The sequence below is a fragment of the Orbicella faveolata genome, unplaced genomic scaffold (assembly GCF_042242905.1).
Source record: "Orbicella faveolata isolate gen_17 unplaced genomic scaffold, um_ofav_v1 contig_24, whole genome shotgun sequence".
Taxonomy (NCBI): Eukaryota; Metazoa; Cnidaria; class Anthozoa; order Scleractinia; family Merulinidae; genus Orbicella; species Orbicella faveolata.
This window is the reverse complement of record NW_028301552.1, coordinates 24,805,001-24,822,615: the sequence shown is the minus strand read 5'-3', so window position 1 is coordinate 24,822,615 and position 17,615 is coordinate 24,805,001. Positions and strand designations below refer to the sequence as shown.

Here is a 17,615-nt window from a genome sequence, read left to right as displayed (position 1 = left end):
GTGACTGTAGAACTCCCAGCCTTGTGTAATGTCTTTTCTTCCATTTATCAACTATTTGTTCATATTATTTTGCCATGTCCATATTTATGTGTATCTATTTACAATTAAGCAATAGACCACAAGTTTTTATGGTTTATAGGCGGATCAACCACGCGGGATGTTGGAAGAACATGAGAAGAATCCGTAAATCATGAGCCGCAGGCAAGTGATTTACGAATTCTTCAGGTGTTCTTCCAACATCCCAAGTGGTTTATCATGCCTCTAAACCATAGAAACTTGTGGTCTATTGCTTTTATATAATAATTCAGAAGACACGCGCAATTTCCATGAGTTTACTGGCACAATAAACCATAGCTGATTGACCAATCAGAGCGCACGCATTCATTTAATTATTATATAATACTGTATAAATCATAGCGAAACACATCGTTCAAATTCTCCTCAATTCTCTTGTCTGTTGATAGTCCAAAACATTTAATCATGGCTTGAATCGCTTGCAAATTCGTACAATCATCAATTCTGTGATTTTCAACATCTTCTTTTTAGGCAATAGAGTACGGTCAAACCTGCACATATGAGTGGACACCTTCAGGAAATGAGCTACTTATATATTAACTAGCTTCTATCTATAAAAGTAGGTCCGTAATGCGTACTTGTGGGCTTATGCAGAGTATTATTCCATTCGGTTAGAGATTTTTGTTTTTAAATGTAAGTATGTGGGAGTTGAATTGCTAAAAGTGAGAAAGTGATCACTGGAAAGATTAAGGTGTAGAAATTGGTGAATTGTGTAACATATTTTTATACGGAATTTCCCACACTTTGTCAGCACCAGCAAAATTTATTTCTTTATTTCTTTATTTATGTACGAGAGCAAAGTGTTTGTCACATGGTTTCAACTTAGCATGTAGCCAGGTGACAAGACTGGGTTCCACTAGGAAGAGAGAGGACCCAAGTAATGATTGTGAGGTTGAGTGTTGTTGTGTGGCGGCCATTATACTGTGATTACTTTTATCGGCTGTCGTTTTTTGGAGAATTTCAACTTGTTTTTGAGATTAGGAGGGAGTCTTAGGCCTTAGGTCTTAGTGTTTGAGACACCCACCTCTGTATTTATTTTTGACAAGCCATTTATTATGAGGTGGGTAAACATTCACTTTCTGTTCCGTTTGTATGCCGTGCACGAAATTCTTGGGTGAATGAGGAACAGTTATACAAAGTTCCAGTTCTCAGACAGAACTGTCTGCAATTACATATTTAAATTATGTCACAAATTACTTCAATCAGCTGAAAATCCCAACAATTTCTGTGGAAAATAAAATTCTAGTAAACAATGTGGCACTGTGCAGTCTGCAACTGTCGGAAGAAAATTTATACTTGAATTGTTTCATTACTTTCAACTCTGGTCTATTGCTAAAATCAGCATTTTTATATCAACAAAAGAAGTTTTATGGACAGATATTTTCCTGTGTATTTATGTTTAGCAAGTTGAGGTGAGATCCCCTCTATAAACCATGATTTGTTGATACGTTGCATGACAGCACCAGTTTCCATAGACTCACAAGTTTAATAGGACTAAAATATTCGCAGTTGCCTTTGAACTTCATACTAAACATTTTCACGTTAACTGGTCATGTTTAAGCACAAAAGCTAATTTCTAAAAGTATAATTAACATACAGTGTTCTAATCTGGAAGCACGAATATTAGCTAATATTTGCAATCGCATGCTGGTTTATCGTAAACAAACTCCATGCAACCAGCAACTGATTCTAATATTTCCGCTGATGAATAAAAATAGACAACATTTATATTGCCAATCCTTGGTTTAGGCTTACTCTTATATCTCTTGGCTTTAGAGTACTTTTCCAAACAATTTCAACTGGATACAGACTAGACTGAGCTATTGATCAGGGAGGAAGATTGCGTGACAAGCCCAAAGAGGGTCTGCGTAGGAGGCTAACTGAACTATTTGTCTCCAGTAGAACTAATCAACAAATCTTGGGACAAGAGTAGTCAAAATACAGCCAAAGAAATAAAGCTGTTCCCACAGTAAACATCCCCAAGCCAATGCAATTCAAATGTCATGTTCGTAAACAGAATTTTAATTTCACTATTCCATTAGTTAAATTATTTAAAGAGTAAAAAGTAACACAACCAGGTAAAAGGTAATGCAACAAAATACGCAAACAACAATATGGCGTAATTGAGGAGGGGACAGCCCTGTGGCACCCATGTTTTGTAGGGGCCAAGGTAACCAATACGAGTACTGTACCGCAGGGTACTGATTAAGTTGCTAACAAAAGAGCTATTAGGGTGATTAACTAATTCAAGCGCTAATTTATCTACATATACTGTAGCGTTGCAGTCCAGCTGGCGCTGCTCCACCTTATTTCTTGCTGCGATCGCTTGGGTTGGCTGGTCTGTTGCAACTTCTGGATGGTTTGGGACCAGTGTAGTTGAACTGGGTGTGGTTGCGTGAGCTGCAGCCACAGCAATTGTGTGGGAAATGGCAGGAACAGCATTGACAGCCAGAGGGTTTGTTGAAGTCAAAGCAGACAAGTGTTTGGCAGCAAGGTTTTCTGCTTGGGTCCTGGTTGGGGCAATCCTCCACCTGACTGTATGGGCTAGAGCACACAGAACAATGTGGCTTAGCTAGGCCAGAGAAGGTGACTGTCCAGAGTTCAAGATCAATCTTGTCCCAGCACATCGTCTAAATTGTCCGTTGCAGGTAAGCCAGGCTAGGCCCTTAAACTTAGTGACTGCTTTACTGATAGTTTGCTGTTATTTGATTAATTCTAAGGCACTCGTAGGATGGACCGCGACGATCACCAGCACATAGGCAGTAAAAGCTTCTAGCCACTTTTAAAAAGTGTCAATCACTGGCTTTTTCTTTCTAACCAGAGTTAGTGGGGACCCCTAGGAGCAATACATGAAGTCAGGCAGTAACAGACAAAAGTCAAAGTACTCACTGCAGAGTATTTTATCTTTGGGGTTTTTTTCCAGAGGATGATGCAGGCTCAGAGGAGTCGCTGTGTTCAGGGTGCGAGGACTAGGAGTGCGAAAATCATCCGAGAAACATGCTTGGGCCTTGTGGTTGTTGAAGACCTGCAAAGCTTCATTTACAGAGGTCGACATGGTCTTCTGGATGGCCAAAATCTGAGCGGGCAAAAATAGCGCATCCCGGAGGACTTATGGCTCAAAGTCCTCAAACAGTCCTTCGACGGCTGAGTCTTGGCATCAGCCTGTTCTGTCAGGACATTAGGCTACGGACATGGATGACCACATACGTTTGAAGCCAAAGATTCGTTTTTGTACAGCCATCCATTGTGAGAGCGAGCATTGGAGCAGAGTTGGATGGCTGCCAGTGCTGAATTTCTGGCCAGCCTCAGCCTTTCAGGCATTCTGGCATGGGTTCCAGTGATTGGAAGACTAAGATTTTGCAGGCAAAGGCGAAGAACTTCACTGGAAAGGTTCTTGAATTCGTCTGTTCATGTGGCCTTCAAAGACTTTGAACGTGGGCATACCATAATTTTAAAGCTAAATTGTTTCAATGTGTACTCTCGGGCAAGCTGCCAGGATAATGCCCTCTAACAGTGTATTGAGATTTATATAGCAAGACAGTTTCTCAAAGTTCAACCAATAGGTACAGCTGTACTATGAACTTAATAGAGGCAACGTGGTGAGAGTGTTAGCAATGAATGGGGTTAACAAATATATGGGCCAATCTAGAAGAAGCTAAGATATTTTGCTAGATTATACCAACAATACCGACATGAATAGTGTTTGTGCTAACTGCTAGAATAAGGGAACATTCATTCATGAATTGAGCATTCAGTGTTGTACTATTGTTTATCCTACTGGATTGCATGACGAACGTAAACAGCCTAACCTTCAAGGGGTGTCATGTTCCATTAACTGAGTTTTACCGACCGGCAAAAGTGTTAAATAATTGTCCCAGTTATGTAATAAAAGCCACCTCGCATGATTGCACTGTCCAGAATCACAACTCTAAGTGAGTGAATGATCGAGAAACTAAACCGTCTCATGTGTACATGCTTCGTGATATCATTTGTTTTCACCCCTGCAGCGAGAGACAAGCCTAACCTGCAAATTGTGTTTACTTCAATTACTGTTTTATCTGTCAATCACCCCCCTCCCCCCAAATAACTTGGGTTATATGTCTGCAGACTCTTTTTGCTGGGTTTTAGTATACGGCGTGAACCAACAGTTACACTGGATTTCTGATTTTGTCAAGGCAAAAATATGTCACATGGCGGAAAACCATTTTTCCTTTGCGGTTACGTATCAATGTCAAACGGAGAATCATGATTTGCTCTTATACCTCAAAACATGAAAAACACCACTGCAACTTACCACATTAAATGTCAAGTGCACTTCATCTGATTTTTTTGAGATATCCATGGGTATTAACCACGGGAAATTTACCTCCGGAAATATTGGTCATACTCACTAAATGCAGTTTCCCATGGTAAAAGAGTCATTAGAGCCCCGCATAACCCAACCCTAAGATAGCGAATTTCCTGGAAACTAGAAGTCCAAACATGTTTCTTCTACAACTGTTTTTTCGTCTGCAGCTTGGGGTCTTATAACCAGGATTCTACAGTATCTTCACTCAACATTCATCACTATAACATGACAAAATGTTTAAATATCCACTGCAAAAGCTACAATTTCTATGATTTAGCCATAGTGGATATTTGATTGAGATCCCACACAAGTACACATTGTGGACATGTTTTTTTTTTATTTCTAATAACAACATAAACAAGTTGTTACAACTTTTAAGTAGGAGATTTATTGCAGAATACTGTTTACTTGATTGAATTTATAGGGTATGCAGAATTGACAGATTTTCGTAAAATTTTGCCAAAAACATTCCAGGGATAATGACAAATGAGAGCATGTCGGGAAATTTTGATTTTTAACATGTTTTTCCTGTGGCGTTCATTTCCGCAACACATCTCACATATTTTTAGCTACTCCAACTTGAGATGCAAATATCTAGACAACCAATCGGAATATCGAAAAAGTCTGACATCCTTTGTTGACTGATGCCTTGTGAATAAGACTGTGCAGTCATTTTGCTTGTGTTGCAGAATCCAATAACGGATTCAATAGAAGAACCCTTGTTGGTTTCAGTCCTTACTGGCTCCTGAAGTTCCTAAAATAAAACCTCACTTTAATTGTATTTTATTGTAAACTTCATTTATTGAACTTTCTTCTGATATATATTCGTACTGAAACTGGTGCGTGTACAATTTTTTTCCTGAAGGACACCCCCAAAGGTTTCAAAGGTTGAAAGCAATCTTAACCACAGGGTATCTGAACACTGCATCAGCAATAAGGTTATCATTTGCGTTCAAGTAAAATAAATGTACGGTTATTTACCTGTGTTTCTGGGTCTTTTTGAGCCGTTTGGAAGAGATTTGACTAGAAGCGAAGGTAGCTTGCGTAGCAAGCATTCCCGTACAAAGAGCTTTTCCACATTCTGGACATGTGTAAATTGGAGCGAGAGCAAAAAAATTCACCACCCCCTGCTTCGTCAATTTTTTGCTCTCGCCCCAATTTACGCATTGCCAGAGTGCGGAAAAGCTCTTCGTACGGGAACGCTTGCTACGCAGGCTAAAGAGAAGGCCATTTACATTTCAAATATCATTTTGTCTGCTGCTTTGTAAATGTGATGCTTCGATTACATCTCAGGTTTTTGGTTATCTTCATTAACTATTAACTCTCATCGGGGTAATGAAACCTGAGAATCTCCTCCCCAATGAAAGTTAATAGTTAATGACGACAATGACAACTCGAGACATAATCGCAGCATCATATTTACAAAACGGCAGACAAGATGAACTGCCTTCTCTTCTATTCAAATCTCTGCAAAAGCTCATCTTTATGTGAATGTTTAACGAAAACGTGACATACATTGCTGACATCTGCTACTATTACATAAAGACCGAGTTTGATTACGCAAAACGTGACTCTCACCGTACAGTATACGAAGGTTATCGTTTCTTAGGAGAGGAAAACCAAAAAGCAATAACTCACCTAAAAGGCCTCAGAATCAAGCTGAAAAGTGAGATGACAATAGAAAAGACGACAAGGCATTGATGTAAGCCAATGTTGTTGCAAAAACATCACAATTTCAGCTATAATGTCGATTACCATTTTTCCCCATACAAACCTTTATAAATAGCCTCGTGCACACTTTCTAAAAATAGATTACATCACCAGAGACCTCCCACAGTCCAGTAGAAGGTCTTCTATGAGCATGTTGTATTCTAGACCAGAAAATCAGGTAAAAAAGGAAAGATTGGTGGTATAGGTTTTTGATTGGCTTAAATAATATTAGAAAGCAAACACTGCTGCCGTGAGTAATGTAAAATGGATTCAAGCGTCCACAAAAGAACCTTAATGTCACAAATTGCACAGGGATCTTATAAAGCCGCAGTGACAGTCATACAGATCCCAAAACCTTCAGGAATTGGAAGTCGAGAACTTTTAGCATGGTGGTTACAACTAGCTGATCAAAACACCTCACAAATTTATGTATTATGAAGAAACTTATCTGTTGGTTATCCTGGTCTTAAAGAGAAGACTTATCAGCTGACTTATTGCCAGAAATTCTCAAATTTGACAACCTAGGCCGCTGGCTCAAACAAATAAGATAGAGCAGGATGATTCCAAATTCATAGCAGACTTAGATGTACCGTGCAATTTGGAGGACTGAGATTTTCTGGATTTTAATAGAGCCATTTATCCAACCACATCAACAAATCTGTGACTGTGAGCAGACCTTAAATGCATATATTTCATTGATATGTTCGGCGCGATACGTGTAACTTAAATAGCCCAAGATGAAAGTGTTTTTCGTATGCAAAGACAAAGGGGGCCAGCTTCATTACGGCAAGGCAACGAATCGGATTGGCTTTAATTTTGGCCTGTAGGCAATTTTAAAGCTCTCATTCGATTTCGCATTCAGGCAAATCTTCTCGCACACCCAAACTGAAATTCACATTGATTTGCAAAGCAGATGTTTTCTTTCCTTTTCTACGTGTAGCAATCAAACTAGAAATATTTTAAATATAGCCAGTGTACCACATGTTTTCTTTCCTTTTCCAGACCGAGAGATCGAACAAACGAGTGAACAAGCAGGAATACTACCTTCAAATTCAATATTACCGTCAATGCTAAGTTCTCTTTGTTATTTTAATTTACTGTCAATGAACTTGAAAAACATGTAAAGCACACTATCAATTAGGGCTCTTGAAAGTCCTCTCACTCGCGACAAACAGTTCAGTACATTTGCAGTTCTCTCTTTAGTCTCTCAACCTGACCTTTCTTTGCTTTACAAGTATTTATGAAGGGCACTTTACATTATATTATCATGAGTAACTTTTAGTAAAGAAGAACCACTAAACATTGCCATGGCAAATTTAAATCATACTTCAGGCTGTACATTTATTTACTTGTGTTCCTTGGTCTGGCTGAGCCGTTTAGAAAAGATTTCATTAAAGCAAACAAGGATTGCATTTCAAATATCATCTTCTCTGCCACTTTGTGAAATGCGATGATTCGATTGCGTCTCAAGTTTTCACTATCTTCAGGTTAGTTTTCACTATCTTCGAGTGAGTTTTCACTATCTTCATATACTATTAAGTCTCATTGGCAGAGAGATTCTCAGGTTTCATAAGATCTTCAAACCTTCAATAAGGAGAGTGACTACATAGTGACTATAAAATTATGGTGACGGTGACTATGTAGTGACAAAAATGTTTGCGCAAAAATGTATTCAATGTAGATCATTTTTGCAGTAAGATATTGAGTAACTGAGTCAAAAATTCAAAGAATAACTGAATTGACAAGGTGCAAGCGACTGTAAAATGTCCTTAGATGACAGATGCTCAAAACTCAGGGGGGACTCCTATATGAAAAGGTTGGGGATGCTCATCAACTCACTGAGGGTGTTGATGACAAAATGTCACCAATTTTTAGCTATCAAACTATCTTTTAGGGTGCTCTTGAAGAAATAATAATAAAAGAAATGCTCTCAATTAATTTCTGTTTTCAGGCTTGATTTCCACTGATCTCTCACATGCGAGTCGGGTCTACAAATGCACAGGATCCTTTCTTGAACAGCGGCTAGTAATCAAACCTATTCCGTTTTGAGTGGCATCTTTTAGGGGTCTAACAAGCTTGAGCAATGCCCACATTAGTCTCTATTAGGAGTTAAATTCAAATTCAAAGCATCCTTGACCTTTTCATATGGGAGTTCCCCACAGGGTTCCAATGTCTAACAAGAAGTGACCCAGTGAAAGAGTGAAATCACTCCACCACTACAACTTGGAAAATAAGTTGCCTGCATTGTTTAGAATGCTGAATGACGCCCCCAAAAAATCCCGCTGATACCATGCTGAGCGAGTTGTTAAAAATCAGTCAATCAAGGGTCAATCAGCATGCAGTGGATATGGATGTAATAATTGTTGATGTGACCTCCACCATGCTAGAGGATTGGATAGGGCTGGTGATGGGTAATGCGCAAAAAAAATGTGTTTTCCTTCTGGCAAGAGGGGTTTTGATGGCGCCATATTTCCATTATCTACTTCAAATCAAGGGAAGGCAGAAAGACACAAAGAATATCATAAATCACGACTGCCATCCCAAATTTTGGTGGAGCGAATAATCCTATGATTCTGGCCTCTGAAAACTGGTCATCGATGATGCTATGCACAGGCCAGAGAACTAATGCCATGTTCCTTTTCAGCCACAATAACAAAGAGTTGGAAAATTAAACTTTCCCGACTCATGTAGGCAAGAGGGCAAGAACATGGTTTCTTTCTAGCAGGGAGGCCACTGCAATGCATTGCTTGCCTTTGAAATTCAAGGAAAATTAAAATATTCAAATATTTTGCCATAAGAGGTTTGGAACACTTCATCTCTGCAGGCCATCATGTTGTTTTTCTCAACAGAAGCCAATCACAGTTGGATAACTTCGTCATGCCAACATATTTATCTCAGCAAACAGTATTTTGGAACCAAAATTTGGATGCACTGTTCACAATTCATAGCAGTGCAGGCAAGCTTTCCTCTCCTTCTTTCTTGCCACATGAAAAACTGCCCACAGGTGGTGGAAATAATAACCAGAAGACTTGAAAATAAGCCCCAACTCAGAGTACAGGTAGGTCACAACTAGAGCAAAAACAAGTCACAGTAGTTACCTCTGGACAATTCTCTCCAATAAGTCTCACAATTCCTGATGCCATCCAATGCCTAGACAGTATGCCTTGTACATTGCTTGCATTCAGCACTGTCAAAAAATAGAGGATACTGGTCAGACTAAAACAAATTGCCTCCCATCAATCAAACAGTTATACAGTTCTTACTCCTATAGGCACAGTTGTATGTTACTACAGTGATAACTGTGACCAAACAAGATCTGTTAGATCTTGTAGCTACGCTTTTAAAATCTAACTGTTTTCTTAGTACTACAGTCGCAACGCAGTGCACATTCCAAAGCAGTCCTTGATAACTGATTGATTACTGTAGACACCACATCGCTTGATCAACAAAAACTGTGTTATTGCACCATCGCTCTTAGCCTTTGTGAAATCTATGATGACGTGGTCTTAATCTGGAAGTTTGCTCAGGACATGCCCATGAATGATATGAAAAGGAACCGAGTGTTGTGCTATTAATAACGCTATTAATAAACAGCTTTCTTCCTTAAAAGTCAAAATGTAATTTGTTTGTAAAGGACAAGCACAGTAGTCATGCGAGTCACACAATCTGAGGTTTACACTATCAACGGCTAATTTTAGAACAGTTGTGTTTTTTCCCCTAGCATTGAAAAAGAAACGTTGCAAGTTCTGGCAAGCTCCTGTTTACTTCAGCAAATATTTAATTTTCCTTCAGATCTCTTAACTCGCTGCGATGAAACAGCCAAAGAATTCACTGCATTTACCTAAACCCACTAGAAATACTCGCAAAATTGCAAACAAATTAATGACAGTCACTGCTGACGAAATAAACTTGCAAAGTAAACACGATCTTATTTGTCACGTAGCGAAAGTGAAAGCTGCAATGTCAGTGCATCCCACGGCTGCCGTAATACCTTTTTTTTAGCATATTCATTATTCCCTTTGAATCCGACGCATCAATAAAACCAAAAGAAAATCTATTCTAGACACAATAAAGAAAACAATATCCGTAACATTGTCGGTGTATTAATGTTTCAACAGCTTTTGGCGAATAAACATCACAGGTTGTGTGATTCAAAATTTGGCCAAGAGGAACTCTGGGTCTGGTCACCAACAAAACTAAAAAAAATTTTAAAAAATAATAATCAACCCCGTGCAGAACATGAACCACACTCGCCCCATGGCTGCGCATCAATGAAAGACAACTTTAGGAAATTAAGCAAATGACAGCATTTTAGAATACATTATACATGATGCCCTTGATTTGCATGCTATTTTTGTTATATAAATGACTGGTTTTCCTCTAGATTTAACATGTAAGTATCACGAGCCACCCTTTTCTGTGCAAAACAAAACTTGCAACTACATAAAGTTATTACCAGCCACTGCATACGGCTCTATCCCATCCCCAAATGAGGGTCTCGTTGCATGATGCTTAACTGCAGACATATCTGACAAAAATTTAGTAAAGTTGCATGTAAGAAAGGAGACTTAACTTGACAAAATTAAAGTGACACCAAGGACTTGTGCAAGCCGAAGACTAGTACTGTACTTTAGTCAAATCTGACAATACCATCTCAAATTTGAGATTTTGGTCAATAATGCACTTTGAACCCAAATCCGAGCATTTTGAATTTTCACATCCTGTAGAAGCTGAAACTGTGTTTTTGACGCAATTTGGAACTATGCAGCCAAGATTGACATTTGTGAACATATCTTTTTTTCGCCTTTATTCATTTATTTCCACAATTACAATTCTTTTTTCAACAATTAAGTTACAGAAGAATGAATAAAGTTTGGTTTACAGAAGTTACCAATGACACCATATTGAATCAATAAAGAAAAAAGATGTTGTCAATTCTTATCTACATACTTATTTAACTTAACAATTTTCCTTAAATAGCATTGTCCAACTTTAATTATTAGTTAAAACTGTTTCCTCAAAAATCTTACTTTTGTACTATTTAACCCACATGTAGTACTTCTTTCTTAAAAACGTTGTTTTTCTTGATGTTCTATGACAGACGTTGCACCAACTTGTTGTGAATGTTATAGGGTACCAGCACTCAAGACTACCACTAGCCAACTGGCCACACATTCCAGTTTTGAATAGTAGACTTTGCACTTTTACTAGCCATTGTAACAATCATGATGGAATGGAGTATTGGTCTACTGGATGAAAACAAAATTGAGAATTATTCTGACAAACTAAAGCTGAAGAGAATAGAAACTAATGAAAACATGGAAACTATGAGTGGATTTCATGGAAATAATTGCCCTGATAAGCATATGATAAGTATTTAACTACGAGAGATAAAAGAAAATGGCACCACTGATAGAAGTACATCTGAGATCGAACATAAGGGTATTTTAAAAAAGCAGGATTCTAGTTTGTGGGAGTGGAATTTTCTTAGTGATTATTAATACTTTAGATGCAACAAGAAATGTCCAAGATTGACCACTCACATAAACCAAGTCAGTGAAACTGTGCATGAAAAAGTCTGGCTGGTGCAAATTTACTTTTGGCTAGTGACATGAGACCTGTTAATAGCCATTACACTTGTGAACCAATACGTTAGTCTTGTGCTCTGGATACTTTTGAAAATAACACAATTTAACCTTACAACATTTTAACATCTGTTTTGATAGGCACCTGAAACATCTGCATGGCAGAGTAGTGCACATGGCAATTAAGAAACAAGTGCTCTGATTTCTCCTCAGCTTAGTTGTGTTGCTAGACCTTAGGCATTCTGTAATTCAAGAAGTTTCTGAGTTTTGTATTTCAATGAAAAAAAAGATGAGGAAAATAATTTACTTGATACAGGGTGAGCTTTTCTGTTGTGAGTTCTTTTGGAGTTGCAAAAATGCTTAAGTGGGGCCATAATTTCCTTTGCTCAGCTCAAGCACATGTGGTATTATGCAAATGCCAGTTGCCCAAGTTAGACTGTCACAAGTTCTAGAGCCTCTTGAAAGATTTCTTAACCATAGTATTCAAAAATCATTTGGCTCTTCACCAAGTTCTCAATTTGAAAGGGGGTTTTCAGGCTGCATCATACCATTAAGCCAGATTTGGTATGGCGACCAGTTTCTTTCTGTTCTTACACTGTGGTGGTTGAAAGCCTCAGTGAACTAGTAAAGAGCTCGATTTATCCTTGGTAGAAAAATAGGTCCACACTATGTACTTCTGTGTGCATAGCAGCCTTTTTGCTTTTTTGAATTTTACAGGTTGAGGAAATGAAACTGGGCTCTTTATTGGAAAAGGGCTTCTTCATCGGGATAGGGTGCTGTTTTTTGCCACCCGATCTGTACCCTGTCCCCAATAGTGTGTTTAGTCTTCTTATGAGAGCCTGTTAGCACCACTCTTATGTCATTCTGTACCGTTGTCACAGTGTTACACCTTTTTTGATGAGAAATATGTTGAGTTATGAAAGACCTTTAGAGGAAGGAAGCCTTTTTGCATCAATGAAGGTCTTTGGTTTATTATATGCGAATTAAAAATATCGTGCTACATAAAATCCCTGGGTCCCGATTTTAGCCGAGTAGTTCTAAGAATGACGTGTAGTAACTATTAATGTGCCATAAACTAGGAGACATTTTGAATGAAGGGTGAATCCACAATGCTTATTTATTACCTGTTTTACCCATGACAGCGTGAGATAAGAGAGAGGGGATATTAACTGATTAAATTTGCAGGAGAAAGGCCAAATCTAACAAAGAAAGATATGCATTTGACGTAGAAATTATCAGATGATATTGTTATAGTTTTGTGTTTTGATGGACACAGTAGGTTTCTGAGTGAGAAGTTGTTGACCTCATTAGCTGTCTCTGTTTCCTCTTTGTGTTGCACTGAAGTTGATAAGATCTTGTAAAGAAAACAAGATGCTGAAAGCAAGAACCTGGGAGACATGAATTGACCCGGTCGACCTTGTTAAAGCACTTAACCTTGTCAACTCTATTAAACACTTTTCAAAGGCAAACTTCTTAACCTCACCTTAAAACACAATGACATTCGTGCCATCACAATTGGAATAATTTGAGGAATTTTAATTAGAAAATAGTATTTTGGTTATTTGGAGTTATTTGATATATCCAGTTTGTTGTGGCACGTGTTTTACCTTGAAGTTATTCTGGAAGCCACTTACAAGTAATTTTAGATAGTGTTTACCTTTAGAGCGTGTACATTTAGTTGGGCTGCGTGTTCATTTCATGCATGCTCTAATTCACAGAAAATGATGGTTGGATCAATGTAATACGTGAAAAATTGAAGGGTTTAGATTTTCCGCCACAGCATTTGTTTGCCTTATAAGTAATGGAATATACACACTGTAGCATATCATTTGTGTCAACCAAAGCATCACTTCATTCCACATTTCGTTTTGTGTAACAACTTGTTTCAATTCTCGCATGAGAATTAACATCTTGGCTCCAAGAATTGTAGCAAACTTTCCACAACACGACATCATTGTCCATAATTGGCACCACATGCATCATATTCCAGAACTGATCCTTAAAACACGATAAGGCATCCTTTGCATTCATGAAATGGTTATGAAAACCGACCTTGATCAGTATTGTTTCCCCGACCTTGACCGGTATTGTTCAATGGAGATTCACATACTAACTTTTGATCTTGAAAAAGCAACAACAGGGTGACTGTTAACACTGTTCAAGTGTATTTCTAACAATGCAAGTACAATGCATATGCAAGGCAGTCTTTTTCAGTTTCTGAGAGTTTCTGACAAACTCTGAAGCTCTCTGACAATCCCTGACAATATGTCTTACTTTGAAGTGCTGCTTACATCAATCAGTTCAAGCTGATGCAAATGTTGGTTAGCGAGGGGTTCAAATCTGACCAAGAACAAGAACATAGAACATAGTACAACCAAGAACATAGTACAACTATATTCTCTTCCCTCTGACTTGCAACCCTTAGTGATACTTTGTTGAGTGAAGAAGACAACGCATTTCACCTGGAATACCCTTATTCAAGGCCGTAGCTACTGTAAGGCAAACCGAGCCACTTGCCTCAGCTATTTTTTTCGTTTCTGTTGCTTCTTTTTGCTAAATATCTAGGAAGAGAATTTTACTGTGGACATTGCCTCGTTCATATTTTTTCCTGGCTATTGCCCTGTAAGTAATGCTATAATGTTGTGTGAATTTTCATTGTTCATCAGCGTGCTGATAAATAAACTTTTTGCTGGAAAGATGGATTGAATGCAACAATCACAAGCCCCCTTGCATGATATAAATGGTACTTCTTGATGAAGACTAGCACTGAGCAGTTGTTGTGTTGTGATCCATAACTCTAGTGACCTCACCATGAGACAAATGATAATACCACAATTCTCATCTTTTTACTATGCACAAAGAGACAACAACCATCCACAGGGCTTTCACATGAGATTTCCTCCACTGGGAGTTTGCAATAAATTTATCAAGGTCACTAACCTCTTTTTAAAACCTAAAAGAGCTATTTATTTCTCTTTGAGCATGTCTAGTTGAAACTGAAGAAATAACTTATCTGTCTGGATTTGTATGTTCTTGTCTGAAACATGTTGAGGTGGGTGTGCCATAATTATCCCTTCAGGTGCCAATGGGTTAACTCATATCTGTTCTGTCAGAATATTTTTTTGAACATCTCTCATGTTTCTAACTGAAGCCAGAGTGCTTACTTGGAAACCAAAACCAGGATCTTTACATCCAGTACATGTACTGTATGTCATTTAATTTATAAATAATAAAGTTTAATTGATGTTTAGCTGATGTGGTGTGAATAGCCATAGGAAGCTACATATATAATGCTTCAGTGAGCAAGTTAGTAATTTATCAAAATACATGGACACATTTTAAATGGGCAGGTAAGCGCTTATAAATGCAGGGAATAGTATCACAAAGGATGAATAAAAGCAATTTAAATATATAATCCTACAGTACTGGTCATTGTGGGAGGTGCAGTAGCCTCATGGTTAGTGCGCTCAACTCAGGAGCGAACGGTCCAGGTTCAAGCCCTGTCCGGGGACATTGTGTTGTGTTCATGGGCACTCTACTCTCACAGTGCCTCTCTCCATCCAAGTGTATGAATGGGTACTGGTGAATTTAATGCTGGGGGGGGTAAGCCTGCAATGGACTAGCATCCCATCCAGGGGGGAGTAGAAATACTCCTGGTCACTTTATGCTACCGAAACCAAGATAAGCTCCAGCCTGATGAGCCACTCGGCTCGTATGTAGACTTTTCCTTTTACCTCCCTAACAGCCATACTTTTTAATTCCATCCATTTACGACTGATACATTGTCAACAAATTTACTTCTTTGTTAAGAAAATAATATTTGAGATTCCAGTATTGTTATATTTTAATTTTATTTGATTTTCTTTCAAAATGTCAATGTTAATTCCCTGACACAAAATAAATTACCTAACCCAATCTCATTCCCAGAGTCTTCGTTCCCCTTGACCAGTGGTTGGAAAATGAGAGCTCTGGGAGCAACCATTTTGAAATAACCGAATTCTGGTGATTCTGCCTATCTGGTTTCACTGTGCAGTCTGCATCTTTGGCGCATGCCTGAAATGGTTGCTCCCAGAGCTCTCGTTTTCCGACCGCTGGTCAAGGGGAACGAAGACTCTGGGAATGAGATTGTACCTAACCTTGATAAACTAATTTTCCCTAAAACTTTTCTGACCTGTGAAACCCTGCAACCCATAGCATTCTAATGACAAAAAAGCAACTACATGTCATGTAAAACGACAAAAACAAGATGAGCTTAAATGTTAAACGTTCACCCAAAACAACTATCAGTAAGGGCTTATATCAGGTGAGCTGATCAACTTTTCTTACTGACAGAAAGAAAATTGTAAACATTATCTTTTGCAAAATAAAACAAGGCAAAGACTCGAAAAATGAACTTTATTCATTAATTTATTACTAATCTTTGAACAGCAGTTTTCAACATATGCAGAAAGGCTCACCAATCCATGTGGTCGATTCTTTCATTGTTGATATTGTGATGCCATCTTGTTCACTCGATGAGTCTGATCCATTCAAGTTTATATCAACTGAATCGTTGCCTGATTCCCATGGTTCGAACTTACACAGCCAAATTTGGACATTTCCAAATAAGACACCAGGATCTTGATCTATTTTATACATCGGCAAGTCAATAAATGCCCGGAAATCCTTGAAACAAACTCAGTAATTTCAAGGAAATTATTTGGTTGCGAATATGAGCTCGCCAAATATGACGTCACAAATACCTATAATTTCATTTCCACTCCAAGCGCAGCCATTTCTGGTTCGTTTTCGTGAAGCTCTCGGAAATCGTCAGATTTTCATGTCTTGGGTGCCACAGTTCACACAGAACTTGTTTTTAAGAGTTGATTCTGCTTCATGTTAGTATAACTGACTTTTTATAAAGGTTTTTCGACAAAAGAAAAATTATCAAAATTTCGTTGCATTTGACCTTTAACACACGCAGTAAAGTCGTCATGCAACATTTTTTTCAAAACAGCTGTTTCCCAAACGTCGCTTTATTTTTTTCTTTCACCAAGGAATACATTAATGAAGTCACACACTTTGTCTCTGTAGTTTGTAAATGATAGTAAATTCATTTTATGCCTTATTTTTTGAATTGTCATACCTTTCATGTGTGAAACACGCATTGTTCAGTCGGTCTAAAATGACCAAATGAAATCTCGGCTACTGCTCCAATTACAATGCTCCTCACTGTCCACATTTGCATATAGCTCAAGACAAATGGCATTGAATCGACTTTGCTCACTTAAAGCAAACTATTAGCTACACGGATAACAATGAAAATATGTAATAACCTAGTTACGGCAAGTGCGAAATGGGGAATAATTTTCTCTTCGTCCGCATTTTGTTCAACTTGAAGTCCAACAAACATGATACTTAGGATTGCCGTCTGCCGTATGACGTTGGAAAAAAATGGAAAATACATGACAAAGAATCTAACATTTATTTCAATGGATGGAAAATTTCTGTTGGTTTGGTTACCTGAATCAATTGGGAAAGTACAGTAGTGTTCATTCAATCGCATTTCACACCCACTGGAAAGAAATCTTTTTGACTAGCCCCCTCCCCTTTGGAAATTTACCTCTTTCAGACTCTCTGACCCCTCAGAATTTCTTTGACCCTCTGTGGGGAGGGGGGGGGGTATGGATATTTTCTGGAACCACACAATATAAAATATAAGTTTTAGACATACCTTCATCATGAAACATGTCAGAGAGATTAAGTGTCTTAGTTGGAAAATCATAACGCTTGCTGAGACACTCCTATTAAAAAGAAAAATATTTGCCATTTAATCATTTCACATTAACACTAGCTTTCTACCTCAGGTGTAGAAAAAGAAATTGTATTATGAAATTGACCCTTTAAAGGTATTTGCA

At 38.1% G+C, this 17,615-nt stretch overlaps 1 protein-coding gene and 1 long non-coding RNA gene across 5 annotated transcripts in view; both read right to left on the bottom strand.

Moving 5' to 3' along the window:
* LOC110054723 (nuclear RNA export factor 1-like) overlaps positions 1-17,615 on the bottom strand; it is a 257,937-nt gene that overhangs the window by 179,896 nt on the left and 60,426 nt on the right. For all 4 annotated transcript variants that reach the window (XR_016208186.1, XM_089292876.1, XM_089292877.1 and 1 more), the window contains exons 7-8: positions 17,432-17,501; positions 9,232-9,320 (exon numbers count right to left, since the gene is read on the bottom strand). Coding sequence is in view for 3 of the 4 variants with exons in the window: in XM_089292876.1 (XP_089149002.1) it covers positions 9,232-9,320; positions 17,432-17,501 (159 nt within the window). In the remaining variant the exon portion in view is untranslated. The remainder of the gene's footprint in view (positions 1-9,231; positions 9,321-17,431; positions 17,502-17,615) is intronic.
* Positions 12,056-17,424, bottom strand: LOC149111009 (uncharacterized). Its single transcript, XR_016208192.1, has 2 exons — positions 15,855-17,424; positions 12,056-15,648 (listed from the first exon to the last, which is right to left on the bottom strand). It is a non-coding gene; the product is annotated as an uncharacterized LOC149111009 (long non-coding RNA).